This window comes from Myxine glutinosa, chromosome 10 (genome assembly GCF_964187855.1).
Source record: "Myxine glutinosa chromosome 10, kmMyxGlut1.1, whole genome shotgun sequence".
NCBI classification, from domain to species: Eukaryota; Metazoa; Chordata; class Myxini; order Myxiniformes; family Myxinidae; genus Myxine; species Myxine glutinosa.
Genome location: NC_136270.1, coordinates 136,616,366 through 136,642,719, shown reverse-complemented (window position 1 = coordinate 136,642,719; position 26,354 = coordinate 136,616,366). Strand labels below are relative to the sequence as shown.

Here is a 26,354-nt window from a genome sequence, read left to right as displayed (position 1 = left end):
GTACATACGACATAGCGATTGTGAACACGATTATCGATCACGATTCACGATCACGATCATCACGATAATATTGTATCGATCACGATTTGAAACACGATGGAATAATATTTACCGATATGAACAGTGATTTGGCTTTTATTGAAATTCTAAAGATAGTTTAGATTTTGATGATTTGCATGTGATATGATTCAACCGATGTTTATATGAATCGTTTAAAATAAAATATATGAATTTAAAGTATAATATATATTTTAAAATATATGAATTATATATTTTAATTATATATTTATTATATATTTATAATTATAAAAATAAAAATATATGTTTAAAATATATGAATCGTTTAAAAAAGCCTTCAATTTCTGATATTTTGCCATCGCCATATGCAGAATCGCCACGGACCCACGATCGATGTTTCTCTATGTGAACGTACCCGTTTGTTTGCGAACAGGTACGTTTTTCATGGAAGTCCTTCACGAACTTGCTGTCCATGTCAGACGTGCGACTGAAGGTGCTACAGGAATGTGGAATTTATTGGTTTCATGCTTTAGCATTCACCGTATCTGCATTGGCTGTTTGCTTCTGGCCTCCCACCCGTGCTGAGCATGGGTATTTCTCTAGTGTAAATAAATAAATAAAACCAAACTGAAAAAAATGAAAATCCTACGACAAATAAAGAAAGAAATAAAACAAATCTGAAAAAAGGAAATTTCTACGACAAGTAAATACATAAATAAAACAAATCTGAAAAAAAGAAAATCCCACTACACGTAAGTAAATAAATAAAACCAAATATGAAAAAAGGAAAATCCCACTACACGTAAGTAAATAAATAAAACAAATCTGAAAAAAAGAAAATCCCACCACACGTAAGTAAATAAATAAAACAAATCTGAAAAAAAGGAAAATTCCACTACATGCAAGTAAATAAAGAAAACAAATCTGAAGAAATGAAAATCCCACGACACGTAAGTAAATAAATAAAACAAATCTGAAAAAGGAAAATTCCACCACATGTAAGTAAATAAATAAAACAAATCTGAAAAAGGAAAATTCCACCACATGTAAGTAAATAAATAAAACAAATCTGAAAAAAAGAAAATCCCACTACACGTAAGTAAATAAATAAAACCAAATATGAAAAAAGGAAAATCCCACTACACGTAAGTAAATAAATAAAACAAATCTGAAAAAAAGAAAATCCCACCACACGTAAGTAAATAAATAAAACAAATCTGAAAAAAAGGAAAATTCCACTACATGCAAGTAAATAAAGAAAACAAATCTGAAGAAATGAAAATCCCACGACACGTAAGTAAATAAATAAAACAAATCTGAAAAAGGAAAATTCCACCACATGTAAGTAAATAAATAAAACAAATCTGAAAAAGGAAAATTCCACCACACTTGCAGCAAATTCTTTATTCGTCAGCAAATCAATTTAAGAACAAGATGGAAAATGAAAAAACCCTATGGCAAAAATACTGAACTTGTCCAACTCGCCGATGCACAACTAAACGAGCGAGACTTCAAAATGAAACCACAGTGCAAACTACACAAACATGAAGAACTCGTTTACACGCGACAAATCGACCAATATCTGTGGTGTTCAACTTAAGACCGAGCAGCAAACAGACGAAGGCTCAGAGTAGAAAACGTTACATGATGAACACAGCAGTTTCAACTTTGGTCATTCTGACAATGGACGATGAATAAATTACAGAAAACGTCCCCTTTTCAAACCTTGACAAACAGGTCGAACAATCGAAACATTAATACTCACCACTGAAATGAACCTTTGGAAAACAAATCAAAATGTTTTGATCCTTTCATGTTCTATTTTCCAAGGCAAGTGATGGACACAGGAAAATCAGGAGTAAATTGTGATCACCTCCCGACCACCACCTCGTACCAGCAAAACCTTCTCGAGACCTTCTGTCAGAACCTCCAGGAACTCCATGTCTGTCGGTATCGTCAAGCAGCAACGTCACCACACCAATAACAACCCAAGCATAACTTTTTGGATATACTGTATAAGCATTTTAAGCCACATTTATATTTGAAGGGCCATGCAGTGAGCAACGTGCCCTTAGCTTTAGTGGGTCCATGGAGTGAGACATGCAAGTGAAAGCTTTTTATAAGGATACAATTTTCATCCGCAGAGCTGTTCTTTGGAGCCCCAGGCATATTGAGCAGCACAAGACGAGCGTCATGCGAGCGGCTCACAATCACCTCATTGAGCCTGACAGCTGTGTGCATTCGTCGCACATTTGAATGGTCTCTGTCACAAAGGCAGATCATGTTCACTGGATCAGCATCTAATGACATTTCAAGGTGCACAAAACACAAATTACAGGAAAGTACTCACGGCTGAATGGTAAGCAGGTCACCAAATCCATGAAGATTTTTAGCACTGGGTCTAGTGCTTGTGCTGCCCTGATCAAGGTCTCCGGTTTCTTCTTCTAATTCTTCTGCTTTCCGGCGAGCCATTTCGGCCAAATACTTCTCTTTGGTCCATGTCATGTGGACACGGCTAGGAATCATATCAATCTCATCTTCCTCCAACTGTACACTCTCTGAGCGTGAAGCCACAAAACGGTCCTTCAACATTTGAACCTTTGGTAGAGAAAGAGTATCATTGCAGAATCATCGGATTATGAGAGCAGGACATCGGAACAAGAGAGAGCAAGTTGGTTATAACAGCAGGGAGTGCAGAAGGATCTTGTTAACGCAGTTAAAGTGACAAGCTTTTACCTCCGAATGCATTTCTGCTTTTCACCTGCATAGGTTTGACATGAAGGCAATCAAAAGGCCAACACACTCTGCCCGAGTAAACTAATCACAAGGCAATCAAAAGGCCAACACACTCTGCCCGAGTAAACTAATCACAAGGCAATCAAAAGGCCAACACACTCTGCCCGAGTAAACTAATCACAAGGCAATCAAAAGGCCAAAACACTCTGCTCGAGTAAACTAATCACAAGGCAATCAAAAGGCCAACACACTCTGGCCGAGTAAACTAATCACAAGGCAATCAAAAGGCCAACACACTCTGGCCGAGTAAACTAATCACAAGGCAATCAAAAGGCCAAAACACTCTGCCCGAGTAAACTAATCACAAGGCAATCAAAAGGCCAACACACTCTGCCCGAGTAAACTAATCACAAGGCAATCAAAAGGCCAACACACTCTGCCCGAGTAAACTAATCACAAGGCAATCAAAAGGCCAACACACTCTGCCCAAGTAAACTAATCACAAGGCAATCAAAAGGCCAACACACTCTGGCCGAGTAAACTAATCACAAGGCAATCAAAAGGCCAAAACACTCTGCCCGAGTAAACTAATCACAAGGCAATCAAAAGGCCAAAACACTCTGCCCGAGTAAACTAATCACAAGGCAATCAAAAGGCCAAAACACTCTGCCCGAGTAAACTAATCACAAGGCAATCAAAAGGCCAACACACTCTACCCGAGTAAACTAATCACAAGGCAATCAAAAGGCCAACACACTCTGCCCAAGTAAACTAATCACAAGGCAATCAAAAGGCCAAAACACTCTGCTCGAGTCAACTAATCACAAGGCAATCAAAAGGCCAACACACTCTACTCGAGTAAACGAATCACTCTTGGATTGGGACCAACCCGTGGCCAAAAACCTTTCTGTACACCATGAAAATTTATTTAAACCGATTTCAAATTAATATCACAATCACAGACAAGTCAGGAAGTTTGGCAAATTTAATCATCCAACCTGCTCCAGCAAGCTGTGCATCACATTATGCAAATCAAAGTAAAACAAATCAAACACTTGGTAGAGTGCATACCTCCATTGCGTTGAACAGTTTACATTTTTTATGCCACTCACTGAAAGGCCAAATCTGCTTCCAGGCCATAAGCAAAATCTAATCGGCTTGTTCTTGTCACCCACCCAACTTTTGTCATAATCACCAAATTTACATGACGACAAGGACAAATTTGTCCTTGTGTGTATATACATATACATACAGACATGCATATATATACATATTGTTACGGGGTCCTCCCCTTACCCCTGGTCTTGGTAGACCTCCGAACCCCGAGAGGGTCCCTGGCAGAAAGATGTGTTATCCTTGGTTCAAATCAAGCAAATAATGAAACCCTCAATGGAACCAGCAAATTAAACAGTCAAATCAATAATGCAACCACACCAGGTTATGAACAAACAATAATATATTTTAAATCACACAAAAAGCCATACAACAATGGGGGCAATCACCCCTACTATCAAATCTTACGGTGGTAACCTTATCAAGCCCCTTAACCCCAAACTCACGGCACATCCCCAATGTCTCTGCACCCCTCCAAGGCGAAGTCCCAATGTCTCTGTGCGCTCCCGCGATCAGGGAGTCAAGGCCCGATCAAAGTCAATTGAGGCGTAGGCGATCGAGACGACCCCGAGGTCACGTTGTTCAGCACCCAGCAATACAGCGGTGGAAAGGAACCTCACAAAGACGCGCTCCGACGTACACGTTGCGGTTCAATCCGCGAGCCTCTGTATAATTCTCAAGTGCCCTTTCTGGCACAGCCGTCCCCGGCAAACCACCGGGGAATAATGCCCAGCCGACACGACCAAACCCGGTTCACTGCAGGTTGCTCGCGTGGCGAAGATGGCGGACGGCTTTCACTCGAACCCGGGCGTTGAGGCCAGGATCCTCCGGAACATCAATGAGGATACCCGACGACACAGGCTCCACGCACTCCGGAGATATCTCTTATCGCCCGAACTTCCCTTCAAGGACGCAAAGTTCACTCGCACTGTACGTCGACCGCTCGGTCCGGAACTAAAACAACCACGTCTCTTCACGATCTCCTACCGCCTCTTCTTCCTCGCTCCACCTCTTCCGGTCACGATCCGGATTTCCGGCCACATTTTACCAGGAGCGCTTTAAAATCTTTTAACTATAATAACCCTTTCCCTTCAACCACAATCACCAGAATACTTCGAACCAACAACAATAATCATAACAACAATCATTAGGGCCGAATCCATAACAATATACATACATACATATACTTACATACACATACATACCAAAGGTGGGCGGTCCGCTTCGAAAGTCCGCTTATCCGCTTATCCGCTGCAGCGGACTAACGTTTTCGAAGCGGATAAGCGAATCGGAACAACCCCCGGAAACCGAAGCGGATAAGCGTAAGTGGACTACCGAAAAATTAAAGCGCATCGCGATTCGCCAAATCAGCTGTTAGCCTGAGCCGTTACTCTAGAATTGTGAATATTTATTTAAGTGAATAATAAGTGAAAACTGAATATTTTATTGGACGCTAGAGCGGCAATAACGTCAAGATGGAGAGATTTCTGACTCTCCAGCCCAGCGGCAGTGCCAGGGACAGGCACACGAGCGACGCAAACCAGCAGTCCCAGCACAGCGACATCCACAACCCGGCGGTCAACAACAACAACAACATTTTGAATAAATTTTATTTAAATAAAAATGTATATTTTTGATCTTAAAAGCTTTGTTTGTCTTTGTAGTAGTTAGAAATGGCTATTTAGGCTTACAAAGCATTAAATTCCCTTTAGAAACGTCAAAAATCGCTTTTAAAACGTCGAAGCGCTTTAAAAAAATCGAATCGAAGCGGATAAGCGGTAAGCGGACTAAGATTTTCGGCCGCTGAAGCGGATAAGCGATTCGGACTACACGGGCTGGCGGAGCGGATAAGCGGTAAGCGGACTTAAAATTTTCCGAATCGCGCCCACCTTTAATACATACATATACATATACGTAAACATATTGTCCTGTCTGTGGCCGATGAAGACCGGCCTCAGACGGATAGCCGAAACGCGCTTTAACTCCGAGGTGTATTTCAAACCTTGGCGGGATTGTCTTTGGCGAGCGCAGGAAGGGCCCGGAGCCTTATCTGATCAGGAACACACAGGGTTAATCCAAACCCACAAAACAAGGAAACGAAACAAGACGGAAAGTAAAATTCAAAAAATATAAATGTATTTACAGAACAGTAATGTAAAAGACAACGAAAGGTGAGGTAACTAAAATTCCGAAGTTGAGGATCCACCTCTCCACCAAATAATTCAAAACACCTCACCACCACGTAATTCAAAACACCTCACCACCACGTAATTCAAAACACCTCACCACCATGTAATTCAAAACACCTCACCACCACGTAATTCAAAACACCTCACCACCATGTAATTCAAAACACCTCACCACCACGTAATTCAAAACACCTCACCACCAAATAATTCAAAACACCTCACCACAAAATAATTCAAAACACCTCACCACCAAATAATTCAAAACACCTCACGACCAAATAATTCAGAAGACCTCTCCACCAAATAATTCAAGACACCTCACCACCACATAATTCAAAACACCTCACCACCAAATAATTCAAAACACCTCACCACCAAATAATTAAAAACACCTCACCACCACATAATTCAAAACACCTCACCACCAAGTAATTAAAAACACCTCACCACCATGTAAATCAAAACACCTCACCACCACATAATTCAAAACACCTCACCACCAAATAATGAAAAACACCTCACCACCACGTAGTTCAAAACACCTCACCACCACGTAATTCAAAACACCTCACCACCACGTAATTCAAAACACCTCACCACCACATAATTCAAAATACCTCACCACCACATAATTCAAAACACCTCACCACCACGTAATTCAAAACACCTCACCACCACATAATTCAAAATACCTCACCACCACATAATTCAAAACACCTCACCACCACGTAATTCAAAACACCTTACCACCACATAATTCACAAAACCTCACCACCAAGTAATTCAAAACACCTCACCACCAAGTAATTAAAAACACCTCACAGCCACGTAATTAAAAACACTTCACAGCCACGTAATTCAAAACACCTCACAGCCACGAAACACGTAATGAAAAACACAGCACAGCCATGAAATTCAAAACACCTCACCACGATGTAATTCAAAACACCTCACCACGATGTAATTCAAAACACCTCACCAGCATGTAATTCAAAACACCTCACCACGATGTAATTCAAAACACCTCACCACCATCTTATTCAAAACACCTCACCACCATGTAATTCAAAACACCTTACCACCATGTAATTCAAAACACCTCACCACCACGTAATTCAAAACACCTCACCACCACGTAATTCAATCACTTCACCACCATGTAATTCAAAACACCTCACCACCATGTAATTCAAAACACCTCACCACCACGTAATTCAATACATTCAAAACACCTCACCACCATGTAATTCAAAACAACTCACCACCATGTAATTCAAAACACCTCACCACCATGCAATTCTAAACACCTCACCACCACGTAATTCAAAATGCTTCACCACCACGTAATTCAAAACACCTCACCACCACGTAAGTAAAAACACTTCACCACCACGTAATTCAAAACACCTCACCACCACGTAATTAAAAACACTTCACCACCACATGATTCAAAACACCTCACAGCCGTGTTATTAAAACACTTCACAACCACGGAAACAAAAAGTTTGAGGGGGTAGTTAAGTGACAACACAGACACTGCCCACATATGTAGATATATAGATGGATGACTGTACCTGAGGTGCTGTTTTGTCATGGTTTACACCAATCATAATACAAACATTTTATTTTGCACAAATGTATTAGTAATATATGTGATGATACATTTTATTTAAAAAAATTGAAGTTGAATTTTTTTTTTCTTCAAAAAAAAATACCCTTAGGACATACCCACTGGAGAGATAGATGCATACCAGAAGTTTGGTAGGATTTCACAAAAGTTTGAGGGAGTAGTCCAGTGACAACACAGGACAAGACAGCACAACACAAGAGAACACAGACTCTGCACAGACACATACATACATATATATATATATATATATATATATATATATATATATATATATATATATATATATATATATATATATATATATATACATATATATTATATATATATATATATATATATATATATATATATATATAGATATATAGATATATAGATATATATCTACATACAGATATAGATATACATACAGATATAGATATACATATATGTATCTATGTTGGTGTTGGGCCCCATCTCTAAATGGTGAACAATCACTTGGATAATTAAAAAATTCTCGTATCTGGATCCGGATCTGGATCTTCACCCTAACCAAATCAATTTGTCCTTGTCACAACACCCAACATGTCCACCAAGTTTCGTCCAAATCAGTCTTTACCTAATAGGTTTCCTGCTCACAGACAAACAGACAGGGGTTGGTGGTGGAGGTAATAAGAAATGAGGGATGTCCACCTGTCAGATCCTCGGTCTCACCTCTCGCTGTTGCTCTGCCTTAGACAGCCTCATTTTTTCAAGCATTTCCGATCGCTGCTCCATCATCAGCGTGCGCTCGTACGTGTATGCCGAGATGTCACTGTCTTGCTAATGGTTGGAAATTGGGTGAAACAGACAAAAATAATTCTTCAACAAAGGTCTTCAACCTCCATCACCCTCACCTGGCCATCGGAGTTACATGAAACACACATGACCAAATTATATCTTTATTTATTCACTGCATACCTATGACACTGTGTGGAGATACCAGTCACTAGCATAGCGAGGTTGGGGTGGGAGAGGGGGAAAGGGGAGGGGAGAACAGAGCGGTCACTCTGAGGGGCACTTTTGGGGGGGGGGGGGGTGGTGGCAATTTTGGGCGGTCATACTAAACACCACCAATACCGCTCGGAGACGCGTGTTTTTGAATGAAAGTTTTCAAACAAATCAACACTTTTTAGTAGTCAGAACTGCTGTTTAGAAACTCCTTGGCAAAACATTCCTTCTGTATGAGGCCCTGTCAACTTTGTACAGTTTCTCTTTAGAGCGGTAGTTTGTGTCTTCAGGGAGGGATGAACAAAGGAGATTGTTTTGAGTTTCCTGATCCTAGAAGAAAGTATATTAAGCCGACATGGGTTGTGGCTCACTGAGATGTTGGGGGGCGGGGGGGTGAGGGGGGAGGGCGGCCGGGGAGGACCAAAATGTCACTGTGACGTTACATTTTGGAGTTACTAGTCTATACGCCAAAGCCAACATCTCCCATGCATGTATTCTTATCTATAATAAATCTCTTGTACACTGTCCGAGTTCTACAAGGTGCTTATTCTGGGGAAAAGGATTCAAACCCACGACATGTGTGTGTGCATGCGTGCGTGCGTGTGTGTGTGTGTGTGTGTGTATGTATGTTTGTGTGTGTATGTGTGTGTATATATGTGTGTGTATGTTTGTGTGTGTATGTATATGTGTGAATATGTATGTGTGTTTATGTATATGTGTGTGTATGTATATATATATATGTGTATGTGTGCATATGTGTATATACAGTCACATGAAAAAGTAAGTACACCCCATGTAACGTTTTGACTTTTTCAACATATTTCAACATACAGCTATTTGATCTTCATTTCAACAATATTGATAGATAAAGGTGATATAATTTAACAAATATCATGAAACATTTACATTTTGTAGTCCCTGGTGTTGTAATCCCTGGTGTTGGGCTAGCGGCTAGGGTGCCGGCTTAGGATCCAAGGATCCTGGGTTCGAATCCCGGTCGATCGCTGAATTAACGCCAAGGGGGGTTGACTCAGCCTGTCATCCTTCCGAGGTCGGCTAATTGAGTACCAGTTCACTGGTAATTCCCTGTTTGTCGTTAAAGGCGGCAAAAAGGGTTGGCGTCAGGAAGGGCATCCGGCCGTAAAACATTGCTTCAAATAGGGGACCGAAAAACAACAACAACCACGGTTCCCGAAAAAGGCCAACCCCCGCTTTGAGGGGAAAAATGGCCTCCAAAGGTGGTTATTTTTTTCTTTTTTTTTTTACATTTTGTAGTCCATTGTATAATTTAAATAAACATAAATGCAGATTTTGCATGTGGAAAAAGTAAGTACACCCTTGACTCTAATAGGTGGTATTGCCCCCTTTGGCAGAAACAACCTCAAGTAGGCGTTTCTTATAACTGTCCACCAGTCTCTGACATCGACTGGGAGAAATTTTTGCCCACTCCTCCATGCAGAATTCTTTCAGCTGTGCGATGTTTGAGGGGTTTCTTGCATGCACAGCTCGTTTCAAATCCCCCCACAACATCTCGATGGGATTCAGTTCCGGCTTAGACTTGGCCATTCCAGATCCCTCCATTTCTTTCTTTTCAGCCATTCCTTGGTGGATTTACTGGTATATTCAGTGTCATTGTCATGTTGCAAGGTCCACCTTCGGTTGAGCTTCAACTTTCCGACAGATGGCCTCACATTATCCTCAAGCACCCTCTGGCACAATGAAGAATTCATCGTGGATTCTATGATGGTGAGCTGCCCAGGCCCTGATGCAGCAAAGCTGCCCCAAACCATAATATTTCCACCACCATGCTTTACAGTTGGCATCAGGTTCTTGTGGTCAAATGCTGTCTTTGGTTTTCGCCAAACATGTCTTCTGGTACTGTGGCCAAATAGCTCTACCATTGACTCATCTGTCCAGGGCACATTGTTCCAGAAGTGCTGGTCTTTGCCTCGGTGTTCATTGGCAAACTTTAGTCTTGCACTGATGTTCTTTCTGGACAGCAAAGGTTTCCTCCTGGCACACCTCCCATGTAGATCAAATTTGTGCAGCCTCTTTCTAATGGTAGACTCGTGGACTTTGACATCAACAGTGGCAAGAGCTACTTGTAGGTCCCGTGATGACATTCTGGGGTTCTTAGAGACTTCTTTCAGCATCTTGCGGTCTGCTCTCAGGCTGAACTTGCTGGGGCCGCCTGGCCTGAACAAGTTGGCAGTTGTTTGGAATCTTCTCCACTTGTAGATGATCTTCCGGACAGTCGAATGATTGATTTCAAATTGTTTGGAGATCTTTTTAAATCCCTGCCCAGACTCGTAGGCAACTATAACCTTCTTTCTGAAGGCCTCAGAGAGCTCTTTTGATCTAGGCATGGTGATGCCACACACTTCAACAACAAAGAGCAAACCAAACTGAATGTCTGAGGTTTAAATAAGACAGGTTCTTCCAAGATCCTCTCCAACGATGTTCTAATCATTTGCACCTGAGCTGCTGCACCTGATTCTAATTTTAGGTATTTGAAGTAGTGATAAATGTAGGGGTGTACTTACTTTTTCCACATGCGAAATTTGCATTTATGTTTATTTAAAGTATACAATGGACTACAAAATGTAAATGTTTCATGATATTTGTTATATTATATCACCTTTATCTATCAATATTGTTGAAATGAAGATCAAATAGGTGAATGTTGAAATATGTTGAAAAAGTCAAAACTTTACACGGGGTGTACTTACTTTTTCACGTGAATGTATGTATGTAATGTAATGTAATGTATGTATGTATGCATGTATGTATGCATGTATGTATGTATGTATGTATGTATGTATGTGTATATATATATATATATATATATATATATATATATATATATATATATATATATATATATATACATTTATATATATACTGTATATATATTGCGGACAATATATATATATATACAATGCGGACATGCATGGCGATGACGTCATGACGTTCGCTCATTAGGTTGGAGAACCAGATTACAGATACCAATTAGTAACTCCCAACCGCAGCTAGGTTGACTTCATATAATGAGTTGATACCAGAGATAATGTTGCCGTGTGGCAGGCGGTGCTTTTCGCTCCCAGTAAGATGCAGCAGCAGCTGTATGGGACAGCTTACTGGTGGTTCCCCACTGATGGTATGAAATCGCATAATGACTGATATAAAAACCGGTGTGTACCCTGGTGTGTACCCCGGTTTAGAATAGGTGCACCGTATCCCTGCGTGTCGTAAGAGGCGACTAAAAGGGTTGGCGTCAGGTAGGGCATCCGGACATAAAAACTTTGCCTCAAAAGAGAACCATGACAATCACAACTTCATATGGGCAGGGAACAGCCCGAAGTACCACGTGGGGGACCCCACTCCCTCTCGTCAAAACTCAAGGTGGGGAACCCGATCGAAGCAAGGGTGGAAATCACTCCATTTATGACGACGAAACGTCTGATGCCTGACGTGGAGATCGGTTTCTGAGGTTTGGGACATGGAATGTAGGGACAATGGCAGGGAGATCAGGAGAAGTGGTGGAAGTATTGGACAGAAGAAGAGTGGACATATCTTGGGTGCAGGAGACGAGATGGAAGGGAAGTGTTGTGAGAATGGTGAAGGGTAGGCAGGGACAGAAATACAAGTTTGTGTGGCAAGGGTGCCCGGAGGGCGTGAATGGTGTTGGTGTCCTGTTTTCTGAGGAGTTTGTGGACAGTGTGGTGAGTGTGACTAGAGTGAGTGAAAGGCTGATGATGGTGAAAATGATGATTGGAAAGCTCTTGGTGAACGTCATCTCGGGATATGCTCCGCAGGTTGGTCGGAGCGATGAAGAGAAGGACAGGTTCTGGTGTGCAATGGAGAAGCTGATGAAAAACGTGAAAGATGAGGAAGTTGTTGTGGTCGGAGGAGACCTAAATGGACATGTGGGAAGGAGTATGGACGGTTTTGAAAGAGTTCATTGGGGTTGTGGATATGGTGTGAGAAATGGAGAAGGTGAAAGGATTTTGGAGTTTGCTGATGGAGCTGATTTGTTGATTTGTAACACTCAGTTCCAGAAAGAGGATAATAAGCTTGTTCCATACACGTCAGGTGGGTCGATGACAACCGTTGACTACCTGCTGGTGCGTAGGCGAGATAGGGGGCACCTCCGGGACACAAAGGTGATCCTGGGGGAGGAGGCTGTTTCACAGCACCACTTGGTTGTCTGCGACATAAGGGTGAAAGGTGCAAGGAGAGCTCGGCGGGTGAAGTACCAACCGAGAATGAAGGTGTGGAGGTTGAAAGAGGTGACAGTGAGGGAGGCATTAAAAGAGAGGCTGAGTATGGTATACTGGTATAGTTAGGCAGCTTAGCAATTTTTGGGGGAACGACTTTACAAAAGTACCATTTTTATTTTCGTGGTTCATTGGACCATATGCAATAGAATTAGGACCGGAGGCAAGACATATACAGTGTTTGACTTTTGCGCAAATACGACTCGCACAGCATAATATCGAGCAATACATTTATGCAAATAAATCATCAGCTATTGGAGTTAGACTAAAATCGTAAATACATAAATTGCTGGACAAATTACCTTGAACAACATGTTGTTTGTTCTAAAGCTATATTGTCATTACATCCTTGTAGTTGCGTACCTGTTAGATATATGAGAGGTGCGTGAGTCACAAGTATAACACATTTGTATAAACACTCGGTATTATATTACTAATTATTATTACATGGAAGCGTAAGATTTATTATGCAGGCATGCATACGTTTTACAAATAACACTGCATGTAATGAAATAAAAGTTAGCCTCCTTGTTGAAAATATATACATAATTGTTTTTGTCCTTGGTTTTTGTCCAATAAAAAGGTGAAGAACACTGTATATTTCTTGCCTCCGGTCGTAAATCTATTCTTTATGGTCTAATGGACCACCAAAATAAAAATGGCGCTTTTGTCAAGCCGTTCCCCATTTTCGATAAATATGCTGCTAAGCTGCCTGACTAGTAGAGGATGATGTGGTTGAGCTTGAAAGTGGTTGGATGTCAATGAAAGCTAGTCTGTTGGGAGCCGTTGGTGAGGTATGTGGATGGACAAAAGGACCACTGAGGCACTCGGAAACATGGTGGTGGGATGATGAAGTTGGAAAGAAGATTGGCGAGAAGAGGAAGAAGTTCAAGGATTGGAAGAAGGCGAAGGGTATGGGGGAAGAAAAGGCAGAGCATGAAAGGTATAAGGCAGCCAAGAAGGCTGCAAAGAAAGAGGTAGCAAAGGCGCAGGAGGCATGTGGGAAAACGTTTGGAGAACGTTTGGATTTGGAAGAGGGTCAGAGAGCAGTTTTCAGGATTGCAAAGCAGATAGCGAAAGAGAGGTGTGATGTGATGGGGGTGAGTTGCTTGAAGGATGAAGTGGGACAAATCGTTGTGGACCCAGATGGAATTAAAGGAAGATGGAAGAGATATATGGAAATACTTTTGAATGCAGAGAATGAATGGGATGGCAACATAGAGAGTAACCCAGTTTTAGGACCGGCAGAGAAGATAACCGAGAAGGAAGTTGAAGCGATAAAAGCAATGAAGAGTAGAAAAGCGGCAGGGCCGACGGGAGTTGTGGGAGATATGTTGAAGGCAGCGGGAAATTGGGGAGTGAAGAGAATGACAGAGATCTGTAATCTGGCGGTGAAAGAAGGCCGCATTCCAGTGGATTGGGAACTGAGGACCCTCGTCCCTCTATACAAGGGGAAAGGTGACCCTCTGGAGTGTGGCTCGTATTGAGCGATAAAGTTATTGGAGCATGGAATGAAGGTATTGGAAAGGGTGTTGGAGAGGAGGAAAAGGAAGAAAGTGAAGATTGAAGAAATGCAGTTTGGATTCATGCCAGGAAGAGGAACGACAGACGCACTTTTTATTGTGAGGCAGTTGCAGGAGAAGTACATGGAGAAGAGGAAGAGGTTGTTTCTTGGGTTTGTTGATCTGGAGAAAGCATTTGATAGGGTTCCACGTGAAGTCGTGGCATTGGCATTGAGGAAGTTAGGAGTGGAGGAATGGTTGATCAGAGTGGTGATGGCAATGTACAAAAGAGCGCGCACAGCTGTGAGGATGAAGGATGGGAACAGTGGTGAGTTTGACGTGAAGGTGGGAGTGCATCAGGGGTCGGTACTAAGTCCACTACTATTTGTAGCTGTGATGGAGGTGCTGGCTCGGAATGTAAAGGAGGGTTTACCGTGGGAGTTGTTGTATGCAAATGATCTGGGGTTGATTGCAGAAAGTATGGATGGACTGAAGGAGAAGATGAACAAGTGGAAGGAATGTATGGAGATAAAAGGTCTGAAGGTGAATATCGGAAAAACGATGGTGATGGCAAGTGGTAAAGCATGTGGTGAGGTGGAAAGAACTGGGAAGTGGCCGTGTGCTGTGTGCAGGAAGGGTGTCGGAGTGAATTCCATTCAATGTACAATGTGCGCTGAGTGGGTTCATCAAAAATGTAGTGGTCTGAGACGGTCATTAACCAGTGCGGCAACTACATTCAAATGTAAGGTGTGCATAGGGGGAGCTGCAGATGGAGAAATGTTGAGTTGGATCTTGAGACGGCGTGAAGCTGGAAGGTGTGAAAACATTTTGCTACCTCGGAGACATGCTGAATGGAGAAGGTGGATCAGACTCGGCAACGGTTGCTCAAGTGAGATGTGCATGGAAGAAGTTTCGGGAACTGAGTGGCGTGCTGATGAGGAGGGGAGTGTCGATGAAGCTGAAGGGAAAGGTGTATGCTGCATGTGTGAGAAGTGTTATGATTTATGGGAGCGAGACATGGGTAATGAACGTAGAGCAGCAACGAAGGCTGGAAAGGGTGGAAATGCGAATGGTTCGGTGGATGTGTGGAATATCGTTGAGAGAGAGGAAGACAAATGATGAATTGCAAAAGATGATGGGAATAGAGCCTGTGATGGATGCTGTGAAGAGAAACAGGGTGAGATGGTTTGGTCATGTGTTGAGGAAGGATGAAAGTGACTGGTTGAGAAGAGTGATGGAAATGAATGTAGAAGGAAGTAGAGGACGGGGAAGACCGAGAAAGACTTGGCTAAAGATGGTCGAAGAAGAAATGTGGGAAAGGGGGTTAACAAGGGGAGATGCAGAAAATAGGGCAAAATGGAGAGGATTGCCATGGGGACCGCAAGGCTAACCCCCGCTCTTTCAGGGAAAATGGCCTTAAAATGCCTGTTGTTGTTGTTGTTTAAAAACCGAAAGGTTTTCAGAGTTACAAGTGTATGGAAGGCTCACTGCGTTGCCCTGATGAAGCCCCAACAAGGGCGAAACCAGGTCGGTAACTGAGTTTTGCATGCACTTGTGACAGTATCTGAATTTAAGATCCATAATGACGCACTGCCAGATAGCTCCCCTGGAGCTTTGCAGGCAATGCGGACATGCATGGCGATGACGTCATGACGTTCGCTCATTAGGTTGGACAACCAGATTACAGATACCAATTAGTAACTCCCAACCACAGCCAGGTTGACTTCATATATTGAGTGGACACCAGAGATAATGTTGCCGTGTGGCAGGCAGTGCTTGTCGCTCCCAGTAAGGTGCAGCAGCAGCTGTATGGGACACCTTACTGGCGGTTCCCCACTGATGGTATGAAATTGCATAATGACTGATATATATATATATATATATATATATATATATATATATATATATATATAATATATATATATATATATATATATATATATATATATATATATATATATATATACAGACTTGGCATTTAATATGGAATTTTTTTTTCTTGACTTGGGTTTACTTTCTGAACTCAGTATATCAATCTGGTGAGTTTCTTTTACGCTTCTGTGATTTCTTTGTTAAAAGAACCATGTCACTGATTGTCTGTCGCAGCAAGAAGTCAATAACAGGATTATATCACAGGTGGCGTGACAAAATGTACGGACAGGTACATTTGACGATTGGCTTCACAATCGGGTATATAAGGGTTGTTGCGTTCTGTATTAGTGGAAAACAACTGCTGCACATCTACAAAAGTTATTGCCGCTTCGCCTGGAGATGGTCCGTCAACTCGACAATGCTGTTTGTCATTTAGTGGTGGCTTCACGAAATTCCGGCATGAAACAGCGTGCTATTGCTCGGCAGTATGGCATCACTCAAGGTCAGGTGTCAAAGATCCTGAAACGAAATGCTCAGAGGGGTGTCCCTACTCCAATACCGAGGTCAGGACGTCCCCGCAGAACCACAAGGAGGGATGATCGCCCGCTGCACCGGTTAGTCCACAATGGCCATACCAAGTCAGCTAATCAGCTTAGGGCTGAGTGGCAGCAACTGACAAATGTGCCTGTATCCAGAAGGCTAGTCAACCAACGACTGGTTCAAGCAGGCTATCGTGCCAGGCGTCCCCTGAGAAAGCCACGTCTGACCAGACAACACCGCCAGCACCGATTGCAGTGGGCCAGAGAGCACCGTCAATGGCAGCCAGGACACTGGAATCACGTGATCTTCAGTGACAAGTCTAGATTTCTGGACATCGTCAATATGGCCGCGTCCGAGTGCGCAGACAAGTGCCAAGAGTCCAAGCTGGAGGTGGTGGGGTGACCGTTTGGGCTGCTTTTCATGCAGGGGGCAAAACTGACCTGGTTGTTCTGAATGGAAACCTGAACCAGTTCAAGCACAGGGCCATTCTGGAAGAAACATTGCTTCTATTTGTTCGTGCAGCCTTTCGAGGAAAGTTTGTCTTCCAAGATGACAATGCATGGCCTCATCGTGCACGCATAATCCAACAATTTCTTGCTGACCGTGGTGTAGAGCATATGGAGTGGCCTGCCATGTCCCCGGATATGAATCCGATAGAGAACTTGTGGGCAGAATTAACGTGTCAAATCGACAACTTGGACCAGCAGCCTGCCTCTGTGCGTGAATTGCAGCAGGCTATTGTCACTGCATGGCAAGCGATTCCTGTCCAAACCTTGGCAAATCTCGTGAACAGCATGCCTCGACGTGTACGTGCTCTCCTGAATGCTCGTGGGGGTTACACGAAGTACTGAACTGTAATTTTACTGTCCGTAATCCCAGTCGTAATTTAACTTTTGTTTTTGTTTAAAACATTTTTTGGCTAATGTGCAAAATAAAGAGATACTTCTGGAAAATGCACAGAAGTTTAACACAGTCCTGTCCGTGAATTGAGTTCGATATCAGTTTACATCACTTTCATGGATCAATTTATTTGCTTCGAAATGTCAAATGTGGTTTTTGTTTCTTTTAAAGGTCACATTAACAAAATCTGGAATAATTTCAAAATAATTCCAATGAACTTTTGGTTCTAAGTCATCTTGAAAAGTAAGTTCACCCCCACAAAAAAAATATTCCATATTAAATGCCAAGTCTGTATATGTGTGTGTGTGTGTGTGTGTGTGTGTGTGTCATTGTTTACTCCGTAACTCCAAACTATGAAACATAGTGGCCCAAAACTTTATATGAGTCAAAGGGAACTTCAAGGAAGTGAATGAATGGAAAACTGGGATGCTTGGGTAAATTGAAACATCCCTTTTGAAGATAATTAACGGGGTGCTCATCATGAAAAAACAAAAACAGGCTTATTCTTGGTCAGTCCACTCTCCCACGCAAGGGTCTTATTCAACCATTTGTTTCGGCCTGCTCAAAAATGCCTTGGACTACGACTTACTCTCACGGACTAATTAAAGTACATAATCAAAATCTGTCTTCGGGTTTTGGGATCGGAGCATGTAGACTAATTAAGTGTTGAAATCTGCAGTGAAATCTCAAAATGTTAACAAATTAATGAGACTTATAACTCGGCATATTTACTTGAAGCAAGCATGGCTGTGATCGCTCCTTCTCCATATTTACAAATAGCCAAAGCATTAGAATTACCTTTTTCTACTGCTTGGAGAATTACACTGAGTGAAGAAAAGATTAAGAAAGTGCCTGAAGTGTAACTGCATTGAGTGCAATGAAAAATAATTACGATAAAGCGCTCATCATCGAATGCCTTAACTTCACGTCATCGAATGGCACGCAATTTGGACACGCAGTGGAGAATGTACCATCTCGACGACCTCAACGTCAGCCTCGAAACGCAGATGGTACAGAAATGTGACCAGGTCTTTCTTCATCTGGATGCTGTTGTCTTCCATCTGAGCCACCGTAAAGATACGCATCTGACATTTCTTCCAGACCTGGCAATGGGGATGGGGGAGGGGAGAGGATGAAAACCTATACATCAAGTACACTTTGCACACTGAACATCCAAGTCAGCAACCAGTACAAAGTTGTAGATACACTGAATTGCACGCAACATGCTGCAGCCAACAAAGAACTTGGTCAGCGAATGACGTGCAAAAGCTAACCTTGTGTTGTCTGATCAAGAAGGGAAGGAGCATGAGCAGTCCTCCATCATGCACAATCCACCAGATGTCAATTGTTCCTTCGAGGCGCTCGGTGTTGCTTGGAAACAGTGAAATGTTCTTGGCAACCATTAGGGCATTGTGGGCTGCAGTCGTTATCCGCACCGTTTCTGGAGCACCAGAAGATACGCACGCCATTTCAACACGTACAAGCTAAATATACTCGTACGTTCACTTTCAACATCCTGCAACAACAAGCAAATCATACCTATGAAAGTTTTCCAAGAGCGTGGGTCAGGACTCTGCCGCCAACCATACGGCCAGCCCAAGAGTACAGTGTTTGGCTTCATCACACCAAGGCCACACAATTGCACCAAATTAGACAGTCCCTCACGGATGTCATTGGCAGTCAAAACTTGGTAGAACCCTTTCACCTTCTCTGAATTCATCGCACTTCTGACAGTCTGTGGTAAAAGGGTTAAATTGTCGAGAATAAGGTACATACTGCCACTGATATCTGTTGTTCAAGGTTCTTCTCAATTAACATCTCACCTGCTCAGCAGCCTGGACCTCTCCATAGTTGGTTACGATATTTCCTTCAATCACAGAGCCCACAATAGTGAGGCCTTTACCAGCCTTGAGCTGAGAGGCAAAGGTAAGCAGTCGAGGATTCTTCACACTGAGATCGTCATGCAGCTTCAGTAGGACCAGTAGCTGAGGTCTGACACGTGGAAATCAAAGGAAAAGCATTCCAGGACGGTCCAGGACAATATAATACATTTTGACCGTTTCCTGTAACATTTTGCGTAGATAAAATAGAGTAGGTTATCAGTGTCAATTAGGAACACTACCACTACATGGCCATTTATGATATAACCTTTAAAACTTTTCCAAATGTTTCCCCATTGTTAACACAAGGATCATTCACCTCCAGTTCTTGGTATGAGGAGGTCCGTCCTCCAGTCTCAGGAGAGAGTAACGGGCAGCACTCAGGGACAATCCTCGAATGCCATCCCCCCATTCTTTCTCTGCTCTGTACGTTGGCAAAGGCAAAAATGATTAATGTTTTATGCCTTTTCTTTAATTTTGCACCACATTTAATTATGCCTTTTCTAATTAATGTTTGCTTCACTATTAAATGTAGAATTAGCTATGCTTCAATACTTCTCCTTACATGGCTTTTGATTCGTTTTTACAGCCAAACTTGTTTCATGCTTCAAATATGCTGTTGATTACATTTTACAAAGTGCATGCTTAGTTCAAGCCTCCCTCGAGGGAACATGTCTTTCACAATTCCAGCCCTTGTCCGAGCCGAGGCTCTGGCTAGCATCTGTAAGGGAAGATAAGACTTAAAGGAATGTTGTAACAACTGAGTATGCTCTTCTCCTACACTTTTCCCTTGGCTCAGCACTCATACAGGATAGGACAAGGTTAGGGGCTGTTAGTCCACTTTCCCTCTCTTTGTGTGAAAATGCTGAACTTGTAGAATTAGCAGAGATTTCTATCTCACTTTGGATGTATCTAAGAAACGCCTTTGCTGAGTTACTTTCAGAGAGTGTCTTGCACCTTCTCTGCTCGTTTGAGTTTGATGTTTCTTGATCTCTCTCCGCAGCTGTGTAATTGGTCTTTCAATAAATGTGCTTGTTACTCTTTGATTTCTAGTGTGGAACCTGGTTCGATTCCTTACATCTGGTGTCAGGAGTGGGATACAACTCGGAGTGAGGCTGGAGGAGCAGGCCCTGGTTGGAGATCTGAGGAGAGGCCGGCCGGAATTTGATTTTGAATTTGAACGATAATGGACAAGTCGATATACGGACAAAGGGACCCATTCCCCCAAACTGGAACCCAAATGGAACAAAATGGGACCTGGCCGCTACAATGGGGACAGCCGAACCAACAGCCAGCTAGGCGACCGAGACAACAGGGTCCACGTAATAACGGTGGACACCCCGCAACCTCGGCTCCGCCGGTTCCGAAAGGGGCGTGCTTCCTCTGCGGACAGATGGGACATTGGAAAGGCGACTGCCGAAAGTTCCGCAAGGGGCCCCGTGGACTCCCACCACAGGGCAACCGAGCAGCATATTGACGGGACGAGAGCGGGTCGCCCAAAGAATGTCCCCTTTTAACTATGACACCAACAGTGGAGCCGACCTTGACTCTGGACGTGGCCGGACAACAAATAGATTTTCTCATAGATACGGCGGCGACCCGCAGTACTATTAATGAGGGATAATTGCAATCCATGCGCCCCACACATAAGAATGTTCAAATTATGGGCGTCTCGGGTTTACCCCAAGCTCTCCCAATCTCGGAAGAGGCGAGAGTGGTATGCGGCCCGTTAGAAGCTAAGCATGCTTTCTTAATGACCACCACCTCCCCAACTAATTTGGTAGGATGGGATTTACTTTGTTGTTTAGGCTGCCAAATTTCATGTGCAGAGCAGGGAGTTTTTGTAGATGTTGCAGAATCTAAACGTGACCTGTTGATGGCGGTATTGTCCCGCGCTAGCCCTACCGTGTATTGGTGGTGCCTGGATGAAGGGGCTTTGACAACCTGGGTACAAATAACTGATATGGTGTGTTCCAAAGATGAGGAACTGCGAAATTGGTTACAGGTGAATCGAATCACGACGGATGTGAGATATGACACACCCCACTGCACGGCCTTCTATGATGCTAAGGGAGATATATGAAGAATATCAGGAGAAGGTTAAGGAAACGCTAGGTAAAACCTCAAACCTACACTTATCACGAATATGGATTGGTCGTGAGGGGGTGGGCATCGAGGTAGGCTTAACATCGGAACAGCGTGCGCTGTCCCAATACCCCGAAGGAGTAGATGCTCATATCACCATCACTATGGCCCAAGGGTGGCCGCCGGAAAGTGTAGGCTGGATGATGGGATGCTTACGGCGGGCTCCGATCGTCACCTTACAGCAGGTGGGCCACTGGACAGTGAGAACGCTCAGAAACGGAGAAGGGTTTATAATTGACACTCCGCAACAAATGAGAAAAGGGGAATTCGAAGAAGTAGACTTGCCCCCTAAGGTCACTCATGTTGTGAGGGAGGTACCCAAGACCCCGGGGGAATCCGATGACATTTTAAAGGATGTTCCGGTTGATTTATGGACCAAACATGATAACGATGTCAGTCGAATTTGAGATGCTGAACCTTTGGTAATACGAGTGAAACCTGGGGTGCCTCTCCCAAACATGCGACAGTATAAATTATGACATGAGGCCGATGTGGGTATTGCACCAGTATTCCAATCCCTGGTAAAACAGAAAATAATTGTGGAAACGAACAGCCAATGCACAACACGCCTATACTGCCAGTAAAGAAACCAAAGAAAAACAAATGGAGATTTGTACAGGATCTGAGGGAGGTGAACAAAGTAATACAAGGCATACACCCGGCAGTACCAAACGTGGAGGCCCTCATGACGTTTATCCCACCCGACGCAACACACTTCACTGTTATTGATCTGTGTTCTGCATTCTTTTCTGTGCCTATTGCACCTGAGTCACAACATTTGTTCGCCTTCACCTACAGGGGTCGCCAGTACACCTGGACTGTGCTGCCCCAAGGGTTCGCTGACAGCCTCACCCTATTCTCCCGGACGTTGCACTGCAACCTAGAGGACGTGGAACTGAAGGGGGGATCTGTGTTGTTGCAATACATTGATGATTTGTTGATTTGTTGATTTGTTGATTTGTTCCCCCTCCAAAGAAGCCTGCGAGGAGGACTCTGTGGCCCTGCTAAAAGCCTTGGCGGCCAAGGGCCACAAGGTGGGATGAGAAAAGCTTCAATTTGTAGGGCAGGTCATAACTTATTTGGGCCATGCCATTTCGCACGGCAAGCGAGAACTGGACGCGAAGCAAGTGACCGCTATCACGGAAGTGCTGCGGCTGCGCACGCAACGGGAAATGTTGCGCTTCCTAGGTATGACGGGTTGCTGCCGCACTTTGGATAATTGACTATGCGCTACTTGCTAAGCCACTGCACAAGGCTACCAAATTGGAAGCCCCAAACAAATTGGTTTGGACAGATGACATGATACGCTGTTTCGAGGGCATGAAAAGAGCGTTGGGTACGGCACCAACTTTAGGGCTCCCCGATTATGCAAAGCCATTCACCCTTTACACTCACATGGTGGGGGGTTTTGCCCAATCCGTATCGACTCAGACTCATGGGGAGAAGGACAGACCGGTAGCCTACTTTAGTAAAAAGCTAGACCCGGTCGAGCAAGAGCTTCCAGTGTGCCTGCAAGCCATGGCAGCGGCTAGGTACACAGTGGAAAGAACAGCGGACATTGTAATGGGACACCCGGTAACATTACCGGTGCCACACTGCGTCACTTCGTTGTTACTACAATGGAAAACCCAACACTTGTCGTCCACTAGATTAATGCAATACGAAACCGCACTAATCACCGCGGCGAACATTACTATTTTATGTTGCACTACACTCAATCCAGCCTCATTGATGCCCACACCAGAGGAGGGCGACCCCCATGTGTGCGTCGAGGTAGTGCAGCAGGTTTCTACGGTGCGTCCGGACTTGAAGGACATTCCCATTGACAACCCCGATTGTGTGTTTTATGTCGACGGATCGGCTCGACGTGCATTGGATGGCTCTCTGCTGTCTGTTTATGCGGTGTGCACTGATAACGAGATGGTGGAAAGTGGACGCCTTCCACCTACCTTTTTGGCCCAGCAGGCGGAGCTATGCGCCCTAACTAGAGCATGCACCCTGGCGGCAGGCCTTGCCCTCACCATTTACATGGATTCGGCTTACGCACACGGGGTAGTTCACGACAAAGGAGCAATCTGGAAGATGCGAGGCTTTCTCACATCTGCGGGTTCGGTTATAAAGAACGGTGGTTTGGTCGAAGAGTTACTCAAAAGTATTTTACTTCCCCACGCCATTGTAGTGGTTAAATGTCGTGGCCACCAAAAAGCGGACACTGACGTTGCTCGGGGCAACGCCAGGGCAGATGCGGCAGCAGGAAAGGCGGCCGACCAACATGTAGGACGAAACATGCCGGTGGTTACACGGGCAAAAGGGGCACTTGCACAGACTGCCAATGTACCGGCCTCAGGGCCAAACATCACACCGACTAACGGCGACGTTTTGAAGCTGCAAAACGCAGCAACAGCAGCCGAACACGACAACTGGATAAAAAGAGGGGCAGCGCGACCCAGGCCAGATGAGATTTGGACCCTCGACGGGAAACCAATAGCACCTAAGGAATTACTGCCCGGGCTTGCACGCATGGCACACCAAAATGGCCATGTGTGCAAGAGGGGGGTGATGGAACAGGTAAGATACACTTGGGCGGCACTGGGATTGTAATGTATCGCATTGGACGTATGTCGGTCATGCGCGGTTTGTCAACAACACAATAGGGGGGCGCCGCTGAGACACCCACATAATGCGGGCCACCCCCCACTCTCAGGGCCGTTCGTCCACATCCAGTTCGATTTCATAAATATGCAGCCAAGTATGTCGTTCAGTTACATTTTGGTAATCGTGGACATGTTCACAAAATGGGTCGAGGCCTATCCATGCGTCAAGTCAGACGCCCCGACGGTAGCGAAGCGCCTCGTGCGAGATTTCATGTGCCGATTTGGAATTCCCCAACAGATTTCCTTAGACCAAGGGGGCCATTTTACGGGAGATGTAATTAAAGCATCCTGAAGGCGTTAGGCGTAAAACAATCCTTCCATTGCATACATCATCCGCAATCATTGGGGGTGGTAGAACGCACAAACGGGACCCTGAAACTCAAGCTAGCAAAGATCTGTGCATATACAGGCTTGAAGTGGCCGGAAGCTCTCCCGCTTGCATTGATGAGCACTCGTTCCACCCCTATTCGCACCACAGGTCTTTCCCCCCACGAGATATTAATGGGGCGGCCTATGAGTTTGCCTGTTTTGGCCTCGGTGGACATGTCCAAACTTGACTTGCCTGTGATGGATGACATGCTTTTAAAGTTTTGTATAGGATTGTCCAACGTGGCGTGCAGCATTCATGCATGAGTACGAGAGGCGTTGCCTGAACCAACAGGCCACGCCATCCACAACTTCCAAGCCGGTGACCAGGTGCTCGTGAAGCACTTCACCCGCAAGAACGCCCTGGAACCAAGGTGAATGGGACCATTCCAGGTATTGCTGACTACACCAACTGCAGTATTTTGCGAGGGTAAGCCTTCCTGGATCCACGCCACGCACTGTAAGTTGGCCATCCAAGCACCAGACACTACACCACAGTAATGATGTTTTCAGCCACAGGTATAATGCTACTGATAGCAGCAGTATCTATCGGTAGTGCACTAGAATGGGGCGCAGATCACGAGTGGGACATACAAAACCTCCATGTGGCAATGGGACAGGAGATATCACTACCATGTTTTGAGGAAAAACTGGAAGAGAAAAAATGGCACGGCGTGCGTTGGTCGGTGTTCAATGAAAGTAAAGAAAATAAATGGGAAGAGGTGTTGATTAAACAACACGTATTTTACGGACTATTTAGCCAAACCCGCCTCAGAGCAGAGGCTCAACCAGGATATAAATGGGGAACACCCGATTTTAGACTACAGACATGCACACACCTAGAGGAAGGCATGTCTATGAGGCTTCAATGTCAAGCATGGGCATGGCCCCCCAGTCCGCCGTATGGTGATATCGCAACCATCAAAATAATACTCACACCATATCCTCAGGATGGAGCTCCAGTACAACATGATGCAAACACTTATTGGAAGGTAACAAGAGAGGTGGCAGCAATTCAGAATAGGACTCAGTGCTGGTCATGCATGAAATTCCCCCACACCAGCACTGCTGGAATAAAAATGATTAGTGCTACCCTTGTCTCTTAATGATCTCTGCTCACAGCCCATCGATTCCCCATGTTTGATCACCACTTTGGAAAGAGAGGGGGTTCATAACGATAGGAGTTGGAACCGACCATTTAATTATCACCCTTCAATGATTGACCCATGTGGCTGAAAGGCCCTCCCCCGTCTGGGTCAAACCGCAGAAAGGGGTGGTCTGCCTCCAGGGCTCCGGCCACTTGCTTATGGGGGAATCGGATTGTGCATACACTCTCCCAGGAAAGATGGGAAAAGGGGAAACGAGATTACACTACCAATAGTACTGCAAGATAAATACACCCACAATATAACGGCTATATCATTTTCTAGGGGGGTTAGTAGGATCAATGGGGTGATGACGGGAATTCAGTGTTTATCCACCCACCTGAATCCGCCCCATGGAATGATGTTCATATGCGACGATAAGGCATACCCCTATTTACCAAATAATTGGGGAGGCACTTGT

General features: G+C 44.0%; 1 protein-coding gene across 5 annotated transcripts in view; it reads right to left on the bottom strand.

Annotated features, from left to right (window-relative positions):
* Positions 1-1,407: 1,407 nt before the first annotated feature.
* LOC137433729 (solute carrier family 12 member 6) overlaps positions 1,408-26,354 on the bottom strand; it is a 180,886-nt gene continuing 155,939 nt past the window's right edge. For all 5 annotated transcript variants that reach the window (XM_068126000.2, XM_068125997.2, XM_068125998.2 and 2 more), the window contains 9 exons: positions 19,943-20,047; positions 19,567-19,735; positions 19,283-19,478; positions 19,018-19,184; positions 18,715-18,846; positions 8,377-8,484; positions 2,369-2,616; positions 2,148-2,281; positions 1,408-1,962 (listed from right to left, as the gene is read on the bottom strand). In XM_068126000.2, coding sequence (XP_067982101.2) covers positions 1,871-1,962; positions 2,148-2,281; positions 2,369-2,616; positions 8,377-8,484; positions 18,715-18,846; positions 19,018-19,184; positions 19,283-19,478; positions 19,567-19,735; positions 19,943-20,047 — 1,351 coding nt within the window. In that variant the 3' untranslated portion in view covers positions 1,408-1,870. The remainder of the gene's footprint in view (positions 1,963-2,147; positions 2,282-2,368; positions 2,617-8,376; positions 8,485-18,714; positions 18,847-19,017; positions 19,185-19,282; positions 19,479-19,566; positions 19,736-19,942; positions 20,048-26,354) is intronic.